The 19,452-nt window shown below is 47.3% G+C and overlaps 1 protein-coding gene and 1 pseudogene across 1 annotated transcript; one reads left to right on the top strand and one right to left on the bottom strand.

Annotated features, from left to right (window-relative positions):
- Positions 1–518: 518 nt before the first annotated feature.
- LOC118569380 lies at positions 519–2,472 on the bottom strand (annotated as a pseudogene).
- A 6,098-nt stretch (positions 2,473–8,570) lies between these two features.
- On the top strand, positions 8,571–17,472 carry LOC118569379 (serine protease 40-like). Its single transcript, XM_036167146.1, has 5 exons — positions 8,571–8,733; positions 9,353–9,515; positions 11,217–11,491; positions 13,156–13,325; positions 17,122–17,472. Exons 1-5 carry the CDS (start codon positions 8,571–8,573, stop codon positions 17,470–17,472), a joined length of 1,122 nt encoding a protein of 373 aa, XP_036023039.1.
- Positions 17,473–19,452: the final 1,980 nt, after the last annotated feature.

Below are 19,452 nucleotides of genomic sequence, written 5' to 3'. Positions count from 1 at the left end.
GTCACTCTTGGTGTCAAAGGTTTGTGGTACATGATCCAGGGAGGTTGTCACCAGTGTCCTTTTCCCAAGTTCAGAAGTTCCTTCCATCAGAATGAAAAAAAAGCAAAACAGCTACACTTTCATCCTTTCACAGTGTTCCAGCCCTATGTGGGGGAAACATCTATAAATAAGAGTTGTGGGGCCGAGTCATAGTGGTGCACACCTATAATCCCAGCACTCAGGAGGCAGAGGCAAGTGAATCTCTGAGTTCAAGGTCAGCCTAGGCTACAGAGAGAAACCCTGTCTTGAAAAACCAAAAGGAAAAAAAAAGACTTGAGAAAAAAAAAAAAAAAACAGGCTCAGCAAAAGCACACATCCTTCATACAGCCCTTCAGGGCACTGTATCTCCAATGTGGAGAAAAAAGCAACCTGGTGGGTTTACCTAAAGAATTATATCACCCACAGTGCCTCTAAAGCCCCTGCACACGCAGCTCAACAGCCTTGGGCTCCAGCTCTTAAAGGCTCCGCATTCATTTGCTTTAGCAACAGACTCCTCACTTGATGATGTGCTGAGTAAGCTTTTTCAGTCTCTTTCCACAGTAAGATATCACCAAGTCCAAAAGACCTATGGCACGCTCCATGGCAGACCTCCTGTGTCTGTGTAGAGTTCCTGAAAAAAGGCACAATGCATGGAGTAAGGACACTGGTCTATTTTTACCATTTCCTTCATATCTTCCTTCCAATAGGAAAGTGCTCACACCTGGGTTCAAAGCAGTTTATAGCTGTGAATATATTTTCCATCTACTCAAAACTCAGATCAGCAGTGTCTGGACTATCAAGTTCTTTCTTTCGTGACTCGGTAACTGTTAAAAGTCTTTGTGCTCTTCAGACAGAGGCACTTGTGACAGCGGAGTGAGCAGAACGGGAAAAGCATCATCGGGTCAAATGGGGAGAATCGCTGACCGACTCTGGCATTGGCCGCACATGTACACATGCACGCCCCGGGTTTTGGCAGCAGGTGTGTGGGTGGAGTGGCAAGCTGACAATCCTTTCTTTCCCACCAAGATACGTGCTGGGCTCAGCAGGTTATTTTTATTACCAGTTCCCAGCCTCCTGTATGTATTAGCTCCCCAGGCAGAGAGCAAGCTATAATTAGAGTTAGTGCTAGGATATGTCATAGCTATAAATAATATGGTCCACATGCATTAGGTGTAGAGTTGCTACTCTCACTGAGGTCAGCCAGTTGCCATAGTTTCTCAAGCCTATCTGGTCATTTCCACTGTATCCATATACCTCAACATTGTCCAGAACAGCCATGAATGATGTACAACCATAGGCAATGCCAACCATCCTTTTAGTATGTAGTTGGTTTGGAACTTATCAAGGAGTTAGCTGATATGCTGTAGATCCTGACCCCATGTGGCCTCAGTAGTTATAGCCCCAAACAAATACTTCTCCATCAGCTGCTAGAGCCATCCAACAATGTGAGGCACAAGCTAACTCAGTGACCCGCCTGATCAAGTCATTGGTAGGGACGTGGATGGAAGCAATGCCTTCGTTGGTGGTATCATTCTCCAGCTAGCTGTAGCCATTATGGCCACTTCGTTCTTGGTGCTTAGGAGAAATGGGGGCCACTTCCATAACTAAACCTTGTGATCTTGTTTTTATATAAGGTTTCTTGAGAACCAGTGTACTCTGGTTATCTCCAGTTCCTAGGTAGTTACTATAGTTCAGTCCAAACACAAAGACCTCATCACTGTCAGTGACATAGACCACCTCATTGGCTGAGTTGCCAAGGACACATGCTTTCCTAATAGATGCAGTTTCCTGGGGCACTGGCTGCTTTCCTTCAATCACCTTAACTCTGGTTTCAAGCAGCTACTACAAATAAACTGACATCTGCGTTCATTAAATGAATCACTCACTTTCCCCAATATCCAATCCTTCCTTAACCTTCAAACCCAGGTCTTTTCTCTCTGTTTCTAAGGGGAACCCAGACACAAGAGGTGGACTCTAGCCCCCACAGATGGTGGCAGAGCAGAGGCCTGCCTTGTGTGATGCTTCTGCACCAAATAAAGCTTCCCATTTCTTTCTCATTGTTATTTTTTTAAATCAAAATTTCTAGAATTTGTAGATGAAATGTTCATGAAAGGCCTACATGTTAAAGGCATGTCCCCATGACTATGAGGTCTACTGGGTGGGGGGGAGTTAGGTCACTGGTGATGTCCCCTGGAAATAGGCAGGGACATATCCTCCTCCTGCTCTCTTTCTCTTTGCACAGAGTGAGCACACCTGTCAGCAGCGCAGGGTGCAGCCCAGTGACACTGCTTCCCACTGCTGCATGACTGCATCCCACTGCTGCATGACTGCTTCACACTGCTGCATGACTGCTTCACACTGCTGCATGCCACAGTCTGAGTAGTTCAGAGGCCTCTGCTCAGATAAAGCCAGGTCCCTGACTTCCTTGCAGAGTGGAGTCTCAGGGTGAGCCATTCTGAAGCAGAAATGGAGTTTACTGAAGGGAAGGTTAACATGGGTTTAAGTTTGGGGAAGTTAATGGAGAGACAACAGTGTGGGCTTCTCCAAGGAGAGTCACATGTCATGTCTAAGAGCTGCTGATGACCTTCTGTGAGATGAAAGGGTGGCTCCTGGTTACTCAGGCAGGTCTATGGTTGATAAGGTAAACCCTACATGAAGATGGGAGAGGTTAGGGTATCTTCACTGTAAACCAAAGGTAATAATCCTGTTTGCAAGATTCCCAGAAAATATCCAGGAAAGGAGTAAGGCCCTACCCCAGGTTATATATGTGCAGGCTGCAAGCCTGACTTATTCCTATTTTAAGATTTTATTTGAAAATGTTTCTGTATTTGAAAAATACTGTCTATGTCATCAACATTTATAGACAATGTTAATTGTGATAATATTCTTGATTTTCTACTGGCCAGAGGCTTCACCCACCCAGACTCTAGAGCAAGGGACTCCTCTCCCTCCTTACATCTCCATAAATTCCCCCCTTTTTAGAGCCTGCTTCCTACCCACAGGATACACTCTGCCCCACCACGCCCCAAACAGCAGGGCCAAGTGACCATGGAATGAGATTCCTTAAAATGAGTCAAAAGAGACCTTCACTTTATTAAGTTGATTAAGTATCTTGTCACAGTGGTAGAAAGCTGAGTACCGGGGCTGGAGAGATGGCTCAGCAGCCAAGAGCACTGGCTGCTCTTCCAGAAGACAAGGGTTCAATTCCCAGCAACTACAAGGTGGCTCACAACCATCTACAGTGAGAGCTGGTGCCCTCTGCTGGCCTGCAGGCAAACATGCAGTCAGGCAAACATGCAGGCAAAACACTACACATAATAAAACAATTTTTTTAATCTTAAAAAAAAAAAAAGATAGAAAGCTGAGTAGCACACAGAACATATTCTATGCACAAGGCCCAGTATCTCCATTCTGTCTTGGTCCATTTCCATTCCTTATGTGGTGGATGACCCTTGTTACCTTGGGCCATTTCTCTCTCTTTAATCCATCTGCTCAGTTACATCTAGGCTCAAGTAACTGTTCTTCCAAAATGTCCCTTGACCTTCTTCAGAGTAGTAGACTGTCCTTCATTCCTTTTGTAACATTAACCCACCATTTATCTCAATGCCTTCTTGTACGGTTTGTTCCTAGCTTTGCTAATGGGACCTGCTCGGTGAAGGCAGAATTGACTCTGTCCTGCTCTACAGAACACATTGGCTCTGGCAGGCAGGAGGGAGGCAAAAGTGACCTAACTTCCAAGCAACAAGATCAAGTTTAGTCCTCACAAGCATGGACCAGGCACCTAAAGTGCTGCCAGGCTGGAGGAGGCCTGAAAGCAGAAGTGTGTCCATCTGTTGGTCCAGATGCAGGGAGAAAGGCTATTCTCCAAAGCCACATGGTGAGCTCCTTCGGAATATGAGAGACACAATATCGTGCATTGCCTGAACTGTCTGGAAACTGGTCAGGCCTTTACTGCCTGGGTGCCTTTAAATCATCAGGTTTTCTGTGTATCTTAAAGAATTTTGGAATGTCAACTTCACCTCCTGACTGAAACTTAAGGTTAATATTTACTGCTGGAGATAAATTAATTCTGGCAGCTCACAAATCCCATCACTACATTCTCTCACTCCCCCATCTCCTACTCACTTAGTTATCTCTGGATCCTCCATACACTGAGCTCCTCTTCCCTCCTTGTTCCCTCTTCATTGAAAGCACCCTGGGATTTCATGTAGGTTCCTAAGCAACTCTGGTTTTTCTAGCTTCAAATCTCACCAGCATGGTATATGTGGCTAGTGTAAAGACAAGGAGGCAGGTCTCCTTTATGAGAAGCCCACACCTGCATCTCACTGTCTTGCTGATTATCTTTATTTTAACCTTTGTAATTAAAATTACAAGTCTAAATTAAAATTTCTTTTCATGAACTCCAACTTGGCTTCATACTGGCTTATGCTGAAATTCTTTTATTTATTTATTTATTTATTTATTTGTTTTGCAGCAAAGTCGAGAATCCAATTTCTAAAGATTAAAGTCCTCCAAAGATTAAGATGATTCCTCAGCATATGAGCAGTAGCATAGAGCATGTCTCTATCCCTTCTGAAATTAAAAAAAGGAGACATCAGGTATGAAAGAGATATGCAAAAAGTTATAGATATGAGCAAATATTTTCAATTAAGACAATTAAAGGAAAAACATGTTGCTTTTGGATAAGAAGAGATTTTAGAGTATAAATTAGTTTTGTCATAAAAGTAAAAGATAGTTCTAAAATGAAAACAGACAAATGAGGACAAAACCAGAAAAATTAAAGTATGTCATAAGATTTGTGAAAGACATAACTTACAGGTAATACATTAAGTTGTTCTATAATTAAAAATGATTTGACACTCCTTAGGTCAAAGTTAAATACACTGATAAAAGACTAACACATAATGATCTGCTTACAACAATAAGATCTTAACATTTATAGAAACAAAACCCCAACAGCTTAGGGAAGAAGGATTTTGTTTTTTATGTACCTAATGGAACGTTTGAAGCTTGACTGCTACATTTTATATAAATGCCTCTGTCTTAGTTATCATTACTATTTCTGTGATGAAACACCATGACCAAAAGCAACTTGGAGAGGAAAGGGTTTATTCACTCACAGCTCCATATACAGTTCATCCTGAAAAGCAGTGAGGGCAGGAACTCAAGCAGGGCAGGAGCTGGAGGCAGGAGCTGATGCAGAGGCCGTGGAGGAGTGCTGCTTACTGGCTTGCTCTCCATGGCTTGCTCAGCCTGCATTTTTTTTTTTTTGATATTGGGTAATTTTTCCCTTTTTTATTTTATAATTAATTTAATTTTACATATCAGCCACGGATTCCCCTGTCCTCCCTCCCCCCACCCCCCAGGCTTTCCCCCCAATCCTCCTTCAGCCTGCATTCTTATAGAACCCAGGACCACCAGCTCAAGGCTGGCCCCACCTCCAGTAGTCTGGGCCTTCCCATATCAATCATTAATAAAGAAAATGCCTCACAGACTTGCCTCCAGGCCAATTTTTTAAAAAAGACTTTCATTTTATTTATTATATATACAAAAGGGGGCGCCAGATCTCATTACAGATGGTTGTAAGCCACCATGTGGTGCTGGGAACTGAATTCAGGTCCTCTGGAAGAGCAGTCGGTGCTCTTAACCTCTGAGCTGTCTCTCCAGCCCCCAGACCAATATTATGGAGGCATTTTTTTTTTTCAAATGAGAGTCCATCTTCCCAAACGACTCTAGCAAGTATCAAGTTAACATAAAACTAGCCAGTACAGCCTCTGACTTGGAAACACACACACACACACACACACACACACACACACAAAAACAAAACAAAACAAAACAAAACAAAAAACCACCACAGTCTCATCAGCAGGAATTTTTTATTAGAAAGACTGATTCCTACTTGGAGCATTTCTGCTCAATTATACAGAAATCGCAGAACTCACTTTAAGGACCAGACATTTAAATGTATTTGTAAAATGTGACCTTTTGCATGGTTTTCACTGTGCCTATGACCTTCAGTCCTTTAAGTTAGTGGTAAATGAGTAAACAGCACTAAAAAGAACGTATTCTCAAAGATGGCTAAAGATTTTTGCCTTTCTTGGCCCAAGTCACTCACATTGACTCCCCTAAATTCCTAAATTAAGATCTGTCATTTTGGGAAAGCATCAACTACCTCCTTATAAGGTAATTAATTAATCAGCAGCTGATAAAAATGAACAAAAGACCGCATTGCCGTCTCTGACAAAGGGAGGCACAATTACAATTATTTTAAAAGTAATAACTAAACCCCAAGAGTTGGCTGCAGAGCTTTCCACAGCGAACCCCTGGGAGATGAAGACTTGAACAAATGAGAACTGAATACAGGGGATTCTGCCAATAACTGAAGACACCACCTGTGAGACCCAAAGCAGTGCTTCCAACCACCTTCTGTGCTACACGCTTCAGCACATAAACTTTGGTTCGTATTTCTCACCTCCAATTTGTGCCAGCATCTGCTGAGCGCAGTTCTACATGGATCTCAAAAAAAAAAAAAAAAGCTGGGTGGTATGTCTCTTCAACAACGGCAAGAACTGACTGAGCGTGCTAACCTCAAAAGCGCCAACATCATGTCCACGAATGCTCACCCTTTTATGACCCACTCCTTAAACCCTCTCGGATACCTTAAAAATGTTCTAAGATGGGTTTTCACTGGCACATTTTCCTGTGTGATGGAAGCTGAAGATGAGAAGGGTTAGTGACATGTAACAATGACCGTTTGCTTGTCTATACCTCCTGCCTTGCTTGAACCAAGTCTTCATGTTTTAAAGATCCAAAATTTTCAGTACCCTCTTAAAATAATTCTCTCATTAGTCATCATAATTTGGATTCTCAAATCCTATTTTTAAATAAACAAACAAAAAAAGCTATTTTAAATCTTTTAAAAGGAACTTGATTCTGGAGTGCTTCTATTTGGATCCAAATCCTTTTTGGGTGTGGGGGGGGGGGGTGTGGGGTTTCAAGACAGGTTTCTCTATGTAGCTTTGCGCCTTTCCTGGATCTCTCTTTGTAGCCCAGGCTGGCCTCGAACTCACAGAGATCCACCTGCCTCTGCCTCCTGCGTGCTGGAATTAAAGGTGTGCACTGCCGCCGCCGCCGCCGCCGCCGCCGCCGCCACCACCACCCTGCTGGATCCAAATTCTTAGAGCCAAAAACAATAGAACATTTTCATACTAAATAAAAAAAGGAAAATATTACCTGGGACCAACCGGTTGGCTTAATATGCTGCTGTTGACATAGAAAGCGTTGACTTGGGGAAAGGGAGAACTGAGAATGACTATCATCCAATTTCTTCTGTAATTCGAATTTCCATGTCCTTCCTCTGATGCTAATAGTAAAGTAATAAGATAGATGAGATTTTCACAAACCGGGGTTACAAAACTTTAGATATTGGGACTGGGGTGATAATTCAGTTGGTGAAGTACTTACTTACCTTGCAAGTGTGAAGACCTGGGTTCAGTTCTCAGGGACTAGAAAATTAAAAACAAAACAAAACAAAACAGGGCTTGGCTTATTATCCCAGCAGCCATGGAGGCAGAGACAGGTGGACCCCCGGGATTCACTGGCCAGTCTGCCTAGCCTTCTTGGCAAGTTAACAGGTCCAATTTTAGCTGAGAAACTACTGGCAGTTGATGATTGCTGTGGGAAAGAGAATCACTTTTCTTTTTTAAAAGATTTATTTATTTATTATGTATACAGCATGTATGACCAGAAGAGGGCACCAAATCTCATTACAGATGGTTGTGAGCCACCATGTGGTTGCTGGGAATTGAACTCAAGACCTTTGAAAGAACAGTCAGTGCTCTTAACCTCTGAGCCATCTCTCCAGCCCAGAATCACTTTTCTTTAGGAGTGTGGCCACTGGTAGCTTCTCCATGTCCCAGTAGATAACCCTGCATCCACGAACCATCCTCATCAGATAAATAAACGAGTAAGGAGAATATAAAGTTGGGAGAGAAATACGATGGGAATTCCCTGAAGAGAACTGAGGGTGTGTATGAAGGATGAATATGACCAAGATCATTGTGTAGATGTATGAAAATTTCAAAGGCTCAATATTTTATTTTTTTAATTGTAGAGCTATAGTTAAGAGGGCTTGCTGCTCTTACAGGGGACTCAAGTTTGGTTCCCAAAGATCCACATTGAGCAAATCACAACTGCCTGAACCTCTGCTTCAGGAGATCTAAAGCCCTCTTCTGACTCCGTGTGCTTTGGGCTGATGAGATAGTTACATGCGGTCTGGGTGATGAGACTGTGCATATCCTAACAGAACGAAACGGGGGATATTCTGGGATGCGGTGAACGTTTTTCACCTCCAGGGGGAGCCAGAGAAGAGACAAAACTTGCTCCAGGGCTGACTGCCTCCGGTGGACCTAGGTTTTCAGCACCCTTGCTCAGCTCCGCGAGGTGGGGTGGACGAGAGATGTCCCCTGGAGGCAGTTTGCCAGCGTCAGCGGTTGTCAGCACGTGCTTTTGGACCTGTCTGGGACCCAGGGGCAGGCCGGCCAGATGCGATGCAGAGCGCCAGGGCCCAGCCACCGGGCCTGGGTGGGGATGGAGCCTGCCTGCTGGCTGCTCTGCTCTGGCTCAGCCTCCTACCCCCACCTGCCAGCGCCACTAGCGCTACAAATGTAACGACCGCCCAGACCACGAAGACTACTCCATCCCTATCTCAGAGTAAGGAGGCAGGGGCAAGAGTGACCCCCAAAGTAGGAGGCAGGTTTCCGGTGGGTTGTGTCCCCTCCCCTCTCCTTGGAATGTAGGCAGTTGGAAGGGCCTGCAGGCCTTTACATTGAAAGGGAGGAGCTTGAGACTGGGGGCCTGTACCTGATGGCCCTCTCCTCTGCTGGCTCTTACCCACAGATCTCAATTCAGGGTCAAGGTTGTCTTATGGCTGTACCACGGTCTTCTTTGGGTTGAGGTGGGAAGGCTTACCCACTCAAAATGACCTTGGGCCTGAAAAATAACGGCTTCTGCCAGCCTTGGTTTCTACGTTAGCTCCTGACTCTTCAGAGCTGTGCTCCTTAAGCTAATGCGGACTGAGGAGAGCCTGGCAGCGCCCTCATCCTTGCCTGCACCCTGTTCTGTAGGCCTTGCTGAGAGGAAGCTAATCCAACCCTCTCCGTGCTCTTTGTCACATGAGCCACGCCACTCCACTCTTGACCTTGGCTATGCCTACCTGAAAAGGGAGAGGAGAGGCCATTGCGTCCCCTGGGGCCTGCTGATGCTGACATTTGGCGTACCAAGCACATGCATCCTGAATGCAGGTGCCTCGCGGCTGGGATTGTCTCCACAGTATGTGGCAGGACCAATTTCCAAGGGAAGATCTTTGGCGGTCAGATGGCAACACCTGGGCGGTGGCCATGGCAGGCCAGTCTGCGCTTACATGGCAGGCATATCTGTGGAGCAGTTCTCATTGACAAAAACTGGGTAGCCGGTGCTGCCCACTGCTTCCAAAGGTGGGTATGCGTTCCCTCCCTGGGGCCCTTCTGCTGGGGAGGGGTGCAGGAGAGCATCACTAGGAAGGAGAGAAGGAGAGGAGGAAGGATGCATATCAGCCATTTCCTTCTAGACTGTGTTCTGGGATAGCAGACTAGACTGTGCCAGCAGGAGTTGTCTGTGCTGTTGCCCTGCCCTTGAGTGCCGCCCTCCACCCGGATTGCCAACCCTGCTCATCACCTGACTCTCATCTTCTGCCAATCTGGGTCTCGAATTATAGCAAAGGTCTCATATTTTGTCTCTCACCCTGGGGATGTCCTCTCCCCTCTCCGAGACTCAACTAACCAGTGTGGTTATCACAGTGATGTGCACACCTAACTGTAATTCCAGCTAACTAAAATTTCTTACCCTCGGGCATAATTAAATTAGTGCTGGAGAACAGGTATTAGTTCTGAAGTGGTCACCTCCACCCGCTTCCTTCTTCTTTCATGAATCTTAGGGATCAAAACTTTGTTCCCTTCCAGTATACTTCAGTATCTGACACTTGCTTACCTCTAGACAGTCCCTGCAGATGGCAGCAGGTCTGGATTCTCCTGGAAACCATTGGCACTGTGTCCTGACCTAGCTAGACACAGCACAGGCTCAGGGATCCTATTCCCAAGACTGGATACAGTCAGGACCTCTGTGGACAAGCATCTGGCATCCTCTGGCCAGGGCTGTCTGCAGGCTTTATCCGGGGCATGTTTATTGGAAGTTCATTTGGGTTCAGGCCACTCTTATAGTGGAGCATAGTTCTCTCCAGAGGCATCCTGGTACTGTGAGTGTGTGTGTGTGGGGGGGGGGTATCTCTCCTGTAATGGGGGATGTCACTATTCCTAGAGCTGGAATAATCTATGTACTAGTAAAGTCAAGCAGATGTATCTTGGGCTAACTGTGTGCCCAAAGGAAGTAAGGAGGAAAAATTACTTCATATAGGTTCCATTTACATATACAGTACCCATGTGTGCCAGACCCAATGTGGAGGGTCATGTGGAGGATGTGTGAGACCCACCTATGAGGAAAGTGAGGCCAAGGCCACTTCCTGAGGTGGTAGATCATGAAGGTATGTCAAGGAAATGCCATGAGTCATATAGCTAAAGATGCCTTTAAGGAAGGGGATTCAGGAATGTGGAGTGGACATGTATGAGAACCATATTAGTGGACATGTAGACTAGAATATAATTTGTGTTCCAGAAATAGTAAGCTTTCATTTATAATTCTATTTCCTCCACGAATACTTCTTGAGTGCCCTTGGTCAGATAGGAATGCAATATTGAGAGAAGACAATGTGTGAGGATTGGGGTATGGGTCATGCCAGACAGTGGTGGGGGAGGGCAGTCTTTGAGAAGGCCATGTGGTTATAAGACAGACCCAGGCAGGGTTCAGTGAGTCTTTGCTCCTCCAAGATGTAGGGTTGCAGTCTGACGTACCTCTGATGGTTCTACCCAGTCATAACATTTACAGCCCCATGGATTCTGAGGAGCCAGAAGCCTTCAAAAGATCTGTATTCTTAAGCCTATGTGTGGTCATCCTGCCCCTCAGGAGGGAAAAACAAAAACAAAAAAACAAAAACAGTATAAGGAAACGAGGCAATACTTGACATGAGGAAGAGACTGCCTGAGGGGCGGGCAGTCTTAGAGAGAGTGTTGGGCTGACACTTACAGACCTTCTCCTTGCAATAGGTCTCACAACCCAAGAGACTACCAGATCAGGCTAGGGTACACCAAGCTGAGCAGTCCCACAACGTACAGCAGGGAGATGTCAGTGTACAAGCTCATCGTTCATAAAGACTACGACAAATTCTACCGCCAGGGAAGCGACATCGTCCTGATGCAGCTGGAATCACCTGTGGAGTACAGTTCCCACATCCTCCCAGCCTGTGTCGCAAACAAAGACACAAAAATCCCCAGTCATAAGGCCTGCTGGGCAAGCGGCTGGGGGCATCTCAGAGAGGATGGTGAGTACACAGAAGGCGAATAGGGGAGGGCAAGAGACTGTGGAGGCCTTTCCTGGGGTTGTGAAACTCAGTTTCTGGTTCAAAAGCGAAGCTCCACCTTCCAGATCAGAAGTGTGGCCTCTTTGACTCCAGAGCCCTGAGTGTGGCTGATCCTGTGCACTGCAAGGCTCTCACCAAACAGGGGTTGCTCTACCCTGGCCAGGAAAGACACAGGGTATCCTTAAGAAGATGAGGGCTGCCAGGCATGGGGCAGGTTGGGGTGTTTACCTGGGGAACACTCACCTCTGTCAATCTCACTGCCCAACCCTCAAGGCAAGGGAAGACTGCCTGTTCTGTCAGCTTGTACAAGCTGTATGCATGTGGGTCCCATCCATGAATCCATGGATCCAGTCACCTGTGGACCAAAAGCCTTAGTGTTGGGGAGTGACATCCTCCTTGTCCATGTTCCCTAAACAATATGGTATTATGACTCTGTGTATCACATTTGCCCTGTGTCAGAGATGATTTCAAGTGTGCAGGAAGATATGCACAGGTTCTCTGCATACACTACGCAGCAGGAATTCAGCGTCTTCAGAGTTTAGTGTCCTGGGCCACAGAAGAGCCTGCTGTTGATAGTGGGGATGAGTGCAGATGTTTAGATTGAGGACACAGAGTTCCTTGGCAAGGATTTTACACAGGACTGGATGCTTTCGACTTAAGACAGTATAATGGCAAGTGAAATAAAATGAATATAAATTTGACGTGAAACTTAGGGTCCCAATCTGGCAGAGCAGCCCTGAGGAGGCTTGCAGGCAGATGTTTCTCTGAGGTCAGGGCTAGGTCCCATCCCTGCTCCTAGACTCTAAGTGTCAGGCTCACCAGCATTAGAAAGGATGGTCCTTCACTCTCTAAGCCCAAGTCAGGGCTATAGGGTCTCCAGGTCCGGCCATGGGATGAGAGTGGGAGCAGAGAGTGAAGGTGTGGACTGGGGCAGCGCTCAGAGCAGAGAACCTGGCCTCCCGAAGAGCTGGACCTTCAGCCATCTTCTGTCATGCCCTCTCCTGACCATGGTTGCTGGGCCTGGGCCAGGCTTGGGTCTGCTACACGCAGTGGCCCCTGCCTGAAATGCTGCTGTCACTCGGCTGCCATGAGGTGACCCCAGGCCAGATCTGTGAGAGGACCTGGAAACAGAACTCACGTCTCCAGGTCCAGTTGCTCCTTGTGATTGGCCAGTCTTCTTGTCACACTCTTAAATGTTTCTGGCCCATGTCCTGTGTCACTGTTGCAGGCAGGCTTCAGCGTCCCCGTGTCCAGCTTGGGCCCCCCAGAGCAGCCAGGGCTGTTTGAAAGCTCAGTTCCCTTCCTGGGTTTCTGTGTCCTCGGGGTGCAGTCTCAGGCCCCTCGCCTGGTGAGGAGGCTCTGCCCGGGACCCCCACGCCGGGACCTTTGCAGACACCCTGATTTCCAGCCTGCTCCTGTCTTCCGCAGCCCCTCTGCTTGCTCTTGAATGCCATTTCCCCTGGTCACTGCATGCCTGTTGTGAGCCCTTCCCTGCCACTGTGGCCTAAGGGTGGCTGCCCCCCACCCCCACCCCCAATGCGCTCGCGCCATCCAGCAATCATCCTAGAAGAGAGCTGGCATCTTCCCTCTGCTGACTCTCCCATCTGACCTCCTCCCTCCCACAGTGCGCCAGCCTTTACCTGACGAACTCCGTGAAGTAAAGCTTATCCTCATGGACAACGAACAGTGTAAATCATTTTTCCCAGAACCATCACCTGGCTCCACTAGAGGCTACTACATATATGATGATATGGTCTGTGCAGCTGACTATGAGATGACAAAATCCATCTGTGCAGTAAGTGGAACCTGCTCAGATGCTCACCCTTGTACCGTGGTCTTGTTTCAGTCCCTTCCTTCTGCGTATTCTCTGGACCTTGTCTCACCCATTTGGTTGTGTCTTTCAAGCACATTGTTGAAGAACAGCACACTAGGAAACGGGCCTCACCTGTACTGCCTTCGAGATTTTTAAAAATTAATTCAATGGGCCCATGAGAGGGCCAAGTGGATAAAGGTGCTTTCCACCGAGCCTAATGGCTGGAATTTGACCACAGACCTGCTTGGTAGAAAAGGAGAACCAACTCCAGCAAGCAGCCCTCTGAGTTCCATACCCATGTCTTGAGTATGGTGTGTGCATGCACACATGCGCTCACAGCCACACACACACACACACACACACACACACACACACACACACAAAGTACATACACAGATGCAAAATGAATGAATAACATTTAATTAAAATAAGAAAGGATAACGCTGATGTCAACAGCACCCAAAGGGTCCTCCTCAAGCCCTTGCCTTTTCCGCACTCCCAGCATTGTCCTGTCATGGCTTTGGAGCGTGGCTTCCTGTTGGGACTCTACCTGAACATGCATCAGGCAGGATGCAAGCTTCTGCCTGGCTGCTTTTTAGTCCACAAATGCTATTCAGCCATGCCACTATATGGATGCACTACACCCTTCCTGATCTATTCTCCCCCTGGTGGCACTTGGCAGTTTCTATGAGAGATCTTTGCAATGGCTTTGTCCCGAACATGTTCGAGGGCTCATCATGCTAGTAGTAGAATCATCATGCCATGAGAGATACACACGTGTTCTTGTCTTACACATACTCCAGGCAGCTCTCCAATATGGCTGTACTGATTTGTGTTCCCACTGTGGAGAGTTTAGGTTGCTCCACATTGTTCCAGTTTTTTTGGAGTATTTCATTTTAACCATTAGATGTAATCTTTTCTTTCCTTCTTTCTTTTTTCCTTCCTTCCCTTCTTTCTTTTTTTATTTTTATTTTTTTTGTTGTTGTTGTTGTTTTGTTTTGTTTGTCCAGACAGGGTTTCTTGGTGTAGCCCTCACTCTGTAGACCAGGCTGGCCTTGAACTCACAGAGATCCACCTGCCTCTGCTGGGATTAAAGGTGTGTGCCACCACTGCCTAGTAGTATATGATTTTCTTTTCATTTGCGTTTTTCTGACGGCTAATGAAGATGGACATTTTTTCATTCATTTTTCCCATGAAGTATATTCTCAAGGTCGTGAGGTTATTTGGGCATCGATGGTCATGTGTCTTTCACAATGATTCATAGGAACTCTTGTATGAGTTTGGGGCATGAGCTCATCACTAGTTTGTGTGGAGTCTGTATTGTTTACATTTAATGGTGGGGGTCGGGGACTGAAAGCAGAAAGGAAGTGGGCACCTAGAAGTGTCTCCTATGGCCTCTGCTTGTCCTGGTGTCTGTCTGTCTTTCCCTTTCCGGGGCTGTCCTCTTGGCTCAGAAGCATATGACTTTGCATCTTATGTATACTTGTCCTGCTCCTCAAGAATGCCAGATAATTCTCAACACCTCCTCCCCAGCCATGCTTGTCCTGAAGTGTCAGCATTTGCCCTTAATGTCCCCAACCCTCAGCTAGCCCTGTCCATCACGTGCTCCTCCTCACATGTTCCTTTGTTCTTTTGTTCTCTTGGCTCCTCCTTCGGACACGAGTGCCCACAATCTCTCTTCCTGTTCTTGCCTTGAATTGTTGTTGTTGCTGGTTTTGTTTGTTTCAAATCTATTCACCTGTTATCTGTCTGTCTGTTTATCTGTCTGTCTATTCATCTATCTATCTGTCTGTCTGTCTAATGTATCGATCTATCATCTGTTTGTCTATAAATGATCTTACTATGTAGCTCAGGTTGGTCTGTGAACTTGCGATCCTTGTGCCTCTGCCTCTGGAGTACCAGGATTACATGCATATAGTACCCAGCTTGCTTTGCATTTAAAAATAATCAAGTAGTTTAGTCTCCCGCCCCCTTAGCTGTGTGTGTATGTGTGTTTGTGAGTGTGTGAGTGCACACACACTCATGAGAGTCAGAGGGCAACTCATGGTAGTTGTTTCTCTCCACAATGTGGTTTCTGGAGGTTGAACTCAGCTCACTTGCTTTGCATTCGCAATAGAAAAAAGGGGTCAATCCTGTGTGCTGAGGGGATCCACCCACTGACCGCCTCCCTGTTTACTGTAACCCGCCCAGACCAGACCTGCAGCCCTGTCTCAGAAGCTCCAGAACTTTCACCAGAGCCCCTTGCTTCCCTGCTGAGCCACTGTGTCTCTCCCTACAGCTTGCCACAGTCAAGCCTCAATAATTCCATCCAATCTTGATGCAGAGAAGTCCTCTTATGACTTGGCCATCCCCTCATCCCCTTGAGGGTTCTTCTGTTAGCTTTCAACTCGCTATCCCTATGGAGGGTCTTCAGGTGTGTGCCTACAATCCTGAGCATCCTGTGAACAAAGACTATTTGGACACGTGTTTCAACACAAGGTTGTTGGGAACTGTTATTTTGCCTCCTGCTTTTTGGTCTGAGATAGGAGTGTTTCTTCTACCCATGATCCCAGGGACCTTCCCATCTCAAGGCCCTGCTGGGCTCCTGCGACAGCTCCGCACATCCTACAGCTTGCCATCTTCTAAAAGAGTTCAGCCAAGGTACTGAAGAATCACTAGTCATGTTAGTAAACAAAACACAAAGGTACATATGGGATGCAGTGCTGGGACAAGGGATTCAACCAAAGATTACAGGCCATGCCTCCAAGGCAATTAGTCAATCACCAATTGCCTTAGTTGGGGTTTCTATTGCTGTGAAGAGACACCACGACAACAGCAACTCTTTGTAGTTAGAGTTTTCCTGCCTGGCCCAGTCAGGACAAATCTCTCTTACCTGCCAGTCCCACAGTCACTCAGACCCAACCAAGAAAGCACACAGAAACTTACATTGTTTACAAACTGTATGACCGTGGCTGGCTGCTTGTTATCTACTTCTTCTATCTTAAATTAACCCATTTCTGTTAGTCTATACTTTGCCACATGGCTTGTGGCTTACCGGTGTCTTTACACGTTGCTTTTCATGGCGGCAGCGGCTGGCGGTGTCTCCCCAGCCTTCTACTTCCCAGAATTCTCTTCTCTCTTGTCCCGCCTATACTTCCTGCCTGGCCACTGGCCAATCAGAACTTTATTTACACAGAGAGATATCCACAGCAACTCTTACAAAGGAAAACATTGAATTGGGATGGCTCGCTCACAGTTCAGAGGTTCAGTACATTATCATCATGGTGGGACATGGCGACATGCAGGCAAACGTGGGAAGAAATAGCTGAGGATCCTACATCTTGCAGGCAACAAATGGACTGTTTCAGTGAGTGGTATTTTGAGTATAGATGAGACCTCAAAGCCCGCCTCCACAGTGACACACTTCCTCCAACAAGGCCACACCTCCTAATAGTGCCACTCCCTGTGGAGGCCATTTTCTGTCAAACCACCACCCAGACCATTTGGGACCTCAGAGACATCTCCCTCATAGACAGCAGGGCAGAGAGCAGATGCTCAGCTCCTAGACTCTCCACCAAATGGTATTCAGGGTCTCCTTGGTAGCTTTGAGGAATAGGGCCCCATGAAGATACTGACCCAAGAGGCCTCCTGTGCTTGGCTCTTTGAAATTGCTCCGATGGTCCTGATGGGCACCACTCAGACAGCAGAGACACCTGGTATCCATTATATTCACTCTGTCCTGATCAGTGTGTGCCCCTTCTGGTATTAGATCCAATCTCTGTGTCCTCTCTCTTCTCAGGGAGATTCCGGGGGCCCCCTCGTCTGCTTACTGGATGGCTCCTGGTACTTGGTGGGGCTGACCAGCTGGAGCTCATCATGTGAGACCCCAATCTCCAGCCCCAGTGTCTTTGCCAGGGTCTCCTACTTTGACAACTGGATTAAAGAACACAAGAAAGCGTCGCCTGATCCAAAGCCACAGGAGCCCTACAGCCCCCCTCCCCACCAAAGACCCTCTTACAACAAGCCAAGACCCCCTGTGAGTGAGACTCCCTGGAACAGTGACAAAGACCAAGGCACTGTCATCTGTGTGGCCCTGCTGACTTCTCAGTTCCTCCTCCTCCTCCTCTTCCTCCTTCTCCAGTTGGTTTAGTTCAGGAACCTGGCATGGAACCACAGGGCCTTGGACAGCCAGCACGTCCCGAGAGCTCCTCACTGAGTATTATTCTTCATGCCTCCATCTGGGGCTCCCCTGTCCATCTGAGGCCACACTTGCCCTAGGTCAGGCAAAATATAAAAATAAAAATAAACAAAAAGAAAAAAAAAACTAAAGAGACCTCTGACTTTTCCTGTCCCCTCAATACCACTCCTCATACTCCTGCAGGGTTTCCAGCTGCTCGGTCCCAAAAGGGGGACCTACTCCCTCCCTAGGTGGGGACAGTAGTTGAGGCAGTCAGGGAGCAGCTGCTCTACCAATGTAGGAGCCAACTCTCTCCCATTTGGCTTCCAGAGACTACAGTCCTCCCCTCCCCACTAAGTCTGTGTGTTCTTTCAGAAGGATGAGCCACTGGATTGGGCCAAGCTCTCACCATGTAGCTGCAGCAGCTGTGTTCCTGGAGCAAGCCCCAGCTTAGGCACGAGGGGCGTCTTGCAAGTCCAAGGTCACAGCGGTGCTTCTAGAGAGTTTGACAGCGAGCTGGGAGGGTCCTCGAGGTCCGACATCCCAATAGCAATCCTCCAAGTTCTTCTGCAAGTGTCAACTGTTAGAATTCCTAGCCACACCCCCAGCTGCATGACCACACATGTGCTGTCCAGAGGTTTTAGCCATCCCAGGGCCTTATGGCCTACATAATCCATGCGTTGCATGATCACGTAATTTGTGTGCAGCGTGATCCTGTGATCTATGCACATGCATGGCGTAGCTATGTAAGCCCATATGCGCATGTGCAGGGGGACCTACAAAAGCAGGTTCCATCTATCCCTCCTCCCTCTTCCTGCACGATCCTTCCCATAGGCCTATGCACATCCCTTCTGTTCCCCTAATAAACTCTTAGAGTGGGTTTTGTTGTACCTCAAGGCTTTTCTCACCTGGTAAATGGTGCCTCTTAATGAATAACATGAGGTCTGGCATCTCAATAGCAATCCTCCAAGCTCTTCTGCAAGGGTCAGCGACCACTCTAGTGTTACACCTCCATCCTCCAAATCCCACCCCCTTGCCTGATAAGCCCATCCCACAGTCCTGTGGGCTTGCTTCAGCCTGCATTGGCTGAGGCTGGGCAGACCTGGGAATGACTGGGTAGCACTGAGCTGCCCCAGGGACCTATCTGTGTCACCACATCCAATTCAGTCTGTATGGGAGCTCACTAGGGCTCCACACCACAGTCTCCACCCCTCAACATCAACTGTAGATAGGGAGCCACTGGGCTCTTTGCAGACCCATGATGCCCTGGGAGAAATCCAGGTGCTTTGAGCAATCCTCCCCAAGCCTGTTTGAATATCCCAGGCCCTTCCCAGCAGGTGGGCACAAAGTGACTCTTATATACATGATCAGCATGCTGTGCCCAGTTCAAAGCCCTCTGCTGCTAATGTCAAGATTCCCAGTGTGCATCCTGCCCCTCCCTCCCTCTCTGCAGGTCCTCCTCCTTCCCTCCCTCCCTCCCCCCTTTCTTTTCCTGTGCCTAGAATTCCCATTCTGGCTCTATTACTAAGTTTCCATCATTGTGACTAAATACCTGAGGAAATCCATGTAGAAAGCGGCCAGGTGGTTGTTCTGGCTCATGGTCTCAAGAGTTTAAGCCCCTGGGGTTGTTTTTTGCAGTGATAGGAATGCCTTAGAATGCCACAAAATCACACCACACAGCAGACCTGCCTCATGGAAGAGATTTATTAGGGGGCGGTGCATATGCAAAAGGCAGGGATGGAAGAAAGAGAGAGCAGGCCACGCAGACCAGTGCAGACTTTAGAAGGGGCATAGCGCATTCACACAGGGAAAACACCTGGCTGGAGACGGTGGAAACATTTCCCATTGGCTGCCAGTGATGATGGAACTGCTAACGCAGAGTCATTGAAGGTGGGGTGGGGGTGGGGAATCTCCTGGTTCTGGAATGTGGGTAGTCCTCAGTTTACCAACATT

The sequence above is a fragment of the Onychomys torridus genome, chromosome 18, assembly GCF_903995425.1.
Source record: "Onychomys torridus chromosome 18, mOncTor1.1, whole genome shotgun sequence".
Lineage (NCBI taxonomy): Eukaryota > Metazoa > Chordata > Mammalia > Rodentia > Cricetidae > Onychomys > Onychomys torridus.
Note: the sequence above shows the minus strand (reverse complement) of the source record. Positions and strands in the feature narration are given on the sequence as shown.